Raw genomic sequence first — 6,844 nt, forward strand, 5'->3', positions numbered from 1 at the left:
GTTTTTTTTTTTACTTTTACTTTTTACTGTAAACAATTCTGAAAGGAGCTTAAAGGGAGAACATTTATTATTTACTCTGTAAAATAGATGCTGTTGAGAGACTTAACGNGGTGTGTAATCCGCCACTGCATGTAATTTCTAAAAAGTTAATTTGTTAACTAAATACTGATTAAGGAGGTTATCGCAGACGTTCCAAATGTGTGAAAAATTACATTCTGTCCAGGATTGGATTGTTTTATACGACACGTGGATCAAAGGAGGATACCTCTCGCAAGGACTTTCTATGGGAAAGTGGTCCTTACCGGTATTTAGCTGTTACAAATGTGAAGAAAACTGGGTAAAATCCACATATGGCCAAGCGTGAACACATGACCAATCTACTGTACAGTGCACACGGCCACTGGCGAGCATATTCTGTCCAGATATTTAATTTTCTATCTCTATTTGAAGATTAAGAATTTATACAGTGGTGTTAAAACAGGCTCTGAAATAGTGTGCCACAAGAGAAGTGCCTAAATGTGCCACAAATACTATAAAACTATATTTTAAAATATAATTTCACAAGTTTCATAAAATATAGATTAAAAATTCAAATTAATAACGAAAGAGTCAAACAGGTGAATGGATATTTAGGCAACTGGAAGAAGTAAAAAGAAATTTTAAGAATAGCGATATCCAAAGAAGCATTTAACAAGAAGAGAATAATCTTTCGTGGTTCTGTGGAACAGGGATTAAATACTTCAGCCATGTTTAAACGTTAACAGAAAATAAACCTAGATAAAAGTAACAACAAACCATATTTCTTGCAGTTGAGTGTACATCTGACTAGATTAGGGGTCCCCAAAGTGGTCGATATCGACCCCTTTGGGTCGATAAGAGTTCTCCAGGGGTCGATTAATACACGAGGGTCGAAAGGGGGTCGATTAATACCAAAGAGGATCAATTAAACTGTCTTGGAAAAAAATAGAATATTCCAATAAAAATTCGAAATACTGATATGATCAACAACATTACTGACTACCCTAGTTATAGGTTGAGTTTTGTCTTAGCCTACACCGCTTTAAGCATGTGTTACTCTGTTTTCACGCATCTGGCAACTGTACTAGTATTACAAACATGTTATGAACGCTGGTAGTTCTTTATACACAAACATACTGTTACACTCTAGTAGGGTTGTCATTCTAAGTATTTTATATCTAAATGTAGATACAGTATTTTGTCCTTTACATAGAAAATATCGTAATATATCGAAAATCATTAATATAGTACAGAAGCGTTTGCAAGGAAAAAATGTTACAATTATTCGAGCTCGAACAATCATTATGGCCTTTCGAATAAAAATGGAGCTATTTAAATCTTCACTGGCACGATCCGATTTTAAATACTTTTCAAACTTGCGAGTACTAAAAGAAAATGAAAAGATTTCCGACCGTGATTTGGAGATATATATTAAACATTGTGATAAATTAAGAGAAGACTTTAAAGCAGGTTTCAAAGACTCTGAGAATATGCATGTTCCCGAATGGTTTGCTAATGCATTTGATGTAAAAATAGATAATGAAGTTAGTCAACCTGACTTATAAGATGAACTGAGTGAAATATATGTAGATTTCGAAGCTAAAGCTTTGTTTAAAAATAAAAACCTCAGTGAATTTTGGAGCAATAACAACATTGTCCTAAATATCCCAAGCTCAGAGCAGAAGCCGAACCTTTCTTGCATTCCCAACTTCATACATGGTTGAAGCTGGTTTTATCCACGCGAACGCAATTTTGACAAAACAGAGGAACAGATTGAACTTGGAAAACCGTGATGATTTGCGACTAAAACTTACCAATTTTCAATAGTATATCAATAATCTTGCTGCTTCTCTTCAGACACATCCATCCCACTAATATGAACTATTTTAATAAAAAAACATTTCAACATATTTTTAAGGCATTCAGTAGTAGTCGTAAAATGACAGAGGTTTTTTCATCCAATATAACTAATGTTATGTTTTCAAAGATAAGTGTGTATTTTACGTATTATGACATGTACGGTTTAAAAACTACAGTATAGGCAAATTTCCATCTATCTATTTTGCTATTATTTTTTTAAATTATAAATCAGTGGAAAATATCTCCTTTTTCTGTTAATGTTATTGGGTGGATTTTATAAGATATGGGAATTTTAAATTTTTTGTTGGGTTGTTATGCGGGTCTCCTTATCGCTTAACATTAGAAATGCAAAAATGATTTAATGTTTTTGTTAAATACTTATTCTGGGGGTCGATAAGAAAGCAAATATTCCATAAAGGGGTCGACGGGATAAAAAGTTTGGGGACCCCTAGACTAGATGCATGTATTTTGAAGGATATGCTTATAATTCGAAGTAAATATAGGTAAATTTTATTCTTTGTTATTGCTTATATTTTGAGACGATTGATTAAAAGTTTAAAATGGAATAATATAGTGCAAAATTGACACTATTAGTTTCGGGGTGCCATATTTCTATGCGCCACTAATTACAATTATTTAATATCAGTAAGATGATCCTAAATGATTATGTATTTATCAGTAACAAGTAAAACGGCGAAGCCATTTTTGGGGCGAGACCATTTCTCGGAGAGCTCGGGCAACTCATGCGCAAATCTCACACTAGCTCCTGTTTGTAGAAACAGTCTCGGCATTTCGTATTTTCTTTTGACCCGGTTCTTGGTCCCCTGACTACCTACAAGTCTGGTTTATTTTATGTACGCATGACTTGGGCACCAAACACTCTGTGCCAAATTGCAACTCCTGACACGTACTTCTTTCATACCTCTAAGGTGTGCAGCTGTTGTCAGCAGCGCGATTTTAGAATCGAGACATAGTCTCGTCAAAAACCAGTGTTAAAAAGTAATTAACCAGTGTTAAAGTTACGAAGTTTGGAGAATCGAACCGAACGTTTCAGGAAGATTGGCCCTTGTATGTGATTATATAATGTCTAAAGTTGTCTGGAAGATTCTGATAGGTATATTTGTGAACGAGTGCAAAAAAAAGTGCTGAAATTTGTAAAAAGCTTAAAGAACATAAAGAACAGTGGACTACTGTCATTACTTATTAGAATAATTCTTGAATAAAAACAGTGATAGGTTAAAGCGTAATACAGTACTTTTAACTGTGATTGTTAGTTAATTATCGAATAGTTTAATAAACATATTTTTCTTAGTAACGAAAAAATAGTATACTTTTGCTAACTTCTGAAAGTTAGCAAAAGTTTTTCATTACCCTATGTTTTTCATTAGTCCTTTGTTTCGTATAGTACGGATTCACATAACACGACACTTTTTCGGGACGTAACTACCGTGTTATACGATGGACATCTGACACCTGTATTTAAAATTCTACCACCATCTCGCCTCTTGTCAATGTTGACTAAGGTAAATACGCATTTTTCGAAAGGTGCCTAGATGTAAACATTGCCCCCTGCTAGCTGCATCCCTGGTATATTCTGTTTCCTTTATTATTGTCGTTTAAATTTTTAAAAAGTAAGTATAAATAATCGACTTCATATTACTGTATGATTTTGTGCTAATTTACATAATGAAATACAGGTCTAAAAACATTTTTTCTTTAATTGTAAAGAGTCTGTAGCATGTTATTGGACATCTTTCCGCTCAGAGAGCTTTATGAGGCCTTTCTAATTTGTTAAAGACAGTATTTTGTAAACTTAAGTTTCCATTTTTCTCGATAATGCACATTTAGAAACCAGAAATTGAAAGTTCAAGACGTAAAAAGAACGTTCCGTCAAAGACAGAGGAACAAAAACGAGCAAGATCACGAGTTACGCTTCTAAAAATTTAACAAAGTATATTTTGCACCCCTCGTTTTATCGTTACAGGCAATCTAATAATATATTGTAAAGCTACATTTTACACTTTACGAATTTCAATTTATGTAAAATATGAAAGTATATATAACTTGATGAGAAATTGAAAAAAATTGTTCATAGTTCTATGTATAGATATGTACAGGGTGAGTCAAAAGTAAGTGTACAGTAGTTAGCACATGAGGGAGAGAATGTTGAATGTTGGGGAAGAATATCTGCATGACTGAGCTACATAAACAAGTACGGAACACAATTGTTGTACGTCTGTATACGTACAAACAATTGAAAAAATACAGACAAGTACTTATTGACTGGTATATATCTACTTTGGGCCATCCTGTATATATATCTTTCACTTTAACAAAATTCCTATCAATACAAGTACTTCAATCTTCTAAAGTAGTTTTGTTTTTGTCTTCTGAAGGGGGGAAAAATAAATGTTTATTCTCAAACTTTAGCCATTTTCATTATTGAATTTCCAATAAAAACCGAAATCACGGATCTGCCAAACATTACGAAATTTATTTTATGCTGTAATAAAAAACTCCATTGGCCTAACTTACATTAAAGCATCTCAGAATAATCTTATTTCAGTTTTAAAATATTGAACCGAAAAATCTTTGAAAATATCTTAAATTCGGATCACTTAACATGATTTTTATATAAATTTTTGTAAACAAAATATATATTTTTTTCATATATTATTTACCAATCTTTATATATTTTATAAGAACTTCTATATCAATAATAGTAATAAGCAAAGTAATAGATATTTACCGTTTTCTATTTGCTTATATTTTCATATTAATATATAAATGTTTCAGGTTGTTTATATATAATGAAATCCCCAGCTCAAATCTTGTTAGCTACATATTAGCCAGATTGCGGCCGACGTTTTCATCTATAAAACGTGAACGTCGAACGTCAAGCGCCGCTCGACGTTCGACGTTCACGTTTGTTCGTGTATTGCATTGTTATCGTCTCTACATCCTGATTATGATCCTGAAAGCCCACAATATTGTTATAGTACAAGTGAGAGCTAGTAAGATAAACGTACCTGGACCCATAATATTACACTAGTATTTTTGATTTGTACATTTTTTACGTTTCTCGTAAGTGTTACACTTGCTTATTGGTTAAGTTTTGGGAGACAGATTAAACAGTATGTCTTCTAATATTTTTACTGTATTATACTGTTTTCTAATAATGTCTTTTGAATTTTGAGTTTTCTAAATTTATCTTTTATTGATAATGGCGTGTTTACAAATTTGGGCATACATTTCTGTAAATCGGAACAACCTTTGTGTCGAATAATTTAAAAAATAAACATTCAAAAACGAGATATATAAAGGTAAAATTGCTCGAAAGATTAAAATTTTATTAAAATATTCAGAAAACAAAACTCACTTTGTAAAACGTCATGCATATTATGCAAATTAACTGCGATATTGAAAAGCAGAGCATTGCAATACAAATAAAAATGCATTAAAAAAATCGTATTATTCCGTGGTTTTCTTTGCTATAAACCATATAAAACAGCAGCATACTAAGAACACAATTGCGATCAGAATAAAAGTGAGATTAATTAACCAGAAAGTAAACAAGTATACTACTTTGTTACAATATAGAGGACTCTCGGGAGAATAGAAATTAGGTTTATAAGCTCTGTAGACCCATACGCAACCTGCAAAATAACGTAAGCTGTAATGTGTAGTATTTCTAGGGGGAAGGGATTCTTCGGAAGTTTGAATTTAATGAAATAAGACGTATTTTAATTAAAAAAAAATTCGATTTACCTGCAATAAACCAGCAAAATATGAACAGATTAATAATTTTGTTGTGAAATTTTGTTATAGGTTTCTGTCCTTTCTCGCTTCGATAAAATTCGAAAAAATCCAGTAAGTTCCTTATAGTGCCAAACACACCCATGACAATCAAATAAATAGGAATATAACGTTCTGCGGGGCAATCCTTGACGTAAATGGAACCTGTAGTGTAAAATATGGCATCACTTTCCGTTAATATTTTCATTTAAATATATATAATACTGTACTTACCAATAATGATCATGACAATGTGGAGAACGACAACGAAATCGATCATCAAGATAGCTTTTCCTAAAATAAAATACATTTCTCAGTGTTATTAAGTGCTCTAAATGTTTTAAAATATCAATAACTTACCTGCTTTATCTCTTGCATCTTTAACTTTATCAAGAAAGCCCTTTTTAGTCTCACCTGCAAAGGTAAAAAAATTATAATTAATTTATAGATTTAAAGAAAAATGATATAAAATTAAATAGATTTACTTTCAGTTTGCTGTTCGGTATCATTTCCTACTGTCACTTGTACAGAACCCGGTGTTCCTTCATTCTAAAACAGTAAAATTCAAATCGTTTACTTAATACTTTCTATTTATAAACTGTTGCACTGGTAATAAGTTACAAACAAAAATAAATAAATAAAAAATTTACAGACAGTTCCCGAATTTAGAAATCGAATAAATTTTCTCGAAATTAAATGATTTTTTTTATAAATTTAAATTATAATAAAATAATAAATTTAAAGCGAAAACAGTAAAATACGTGCCTGTTCTGTACCCATTTCTGTTACTTTCTTAAAGTATGACTATATTGGAAACGTTTCATGATTGGCTAACGTCCAATGAAAGCTCCTTCTACCGTCAATTATTCAATTATTCTAACAAATAAATACATCTTTACAGATACATATATTTGCTGAAATAATATCTCGTATATATATATATATATTTATATAATTTTTTTCTTTTTTACTAGGAATTCATTTTATTCGTATCGTGTTTCAATTATTCCAGTATAGTTTACAGTTCGGTGTGTTGTTTGTTTGTCAATAACCGTTTGCTGTTTACTTGTTTTTGTAATTGGCCCACCCACACAAATATGTCAATAGTTACCGTAAAAGTTTATTCTTTTCATAAATTATAGCTAAATTTTTAAACTGGGAAACATAAAAG

General features: G+C 31.4%; 1 protein-coding gene across 1 annotated transcript in view; it reads right to left on the reverse strand.

The window, feature by feature from the left end:
• Positions 1–5,196: 5,196 nt before the first annotated feature.
• Positions 5,197–6,844, reverse strand: part of LOC111637250 — a 13,025-nt gene continuing 11,377 nt past the window's right edge. Inside the window, exons 3-8 of the mRNA XM_023382693.1 lie at positions 6,439–6,549; positions 6,159–6,222; positions 6,034–6,087; positions 5,908–5,967; positions 5,647–5,838; positions 5,197–5,534 (exon numbers count right to left, since the gene is read on the reverse strand). Coding sequence (XP_023238461.1) covers positions 5,350–5,534; positions 5,647–5,838; positions 5,908–5,967; positions 6,034–6,087; positions 6,159–6,222; positions 6,439–6,453 — 570 coding nt within the window. The 5' untranslated portion in view covers positions 6,454–6,549 and the 3' untranslated portion in view covers positions 5,197–5,349. The remainder of the gene's footprint in view (positions 5,535–5,646; positions 5,839–5,907; positions 5,968–6,033; positions 6,088–6,158; positions 6,223–6,438; positions 6,550–6,844) is intronic.

This window comes from Centruroides sculpturatus, unplaced genomic scaffold, assembly GCF_000671375.1.
Source record: "Centruroides sculpturatus isolate CEXI.00-Female unplaced genomic scaffold, Cexi_2.0 scaffold1137, whole genome shotgun sequence".
NCBI lineage: Eukaryota > Metazoa > Arthropoda > Arachnida > Scorpiones > Buthidae > Centruroides > Centruroides sculpturatus.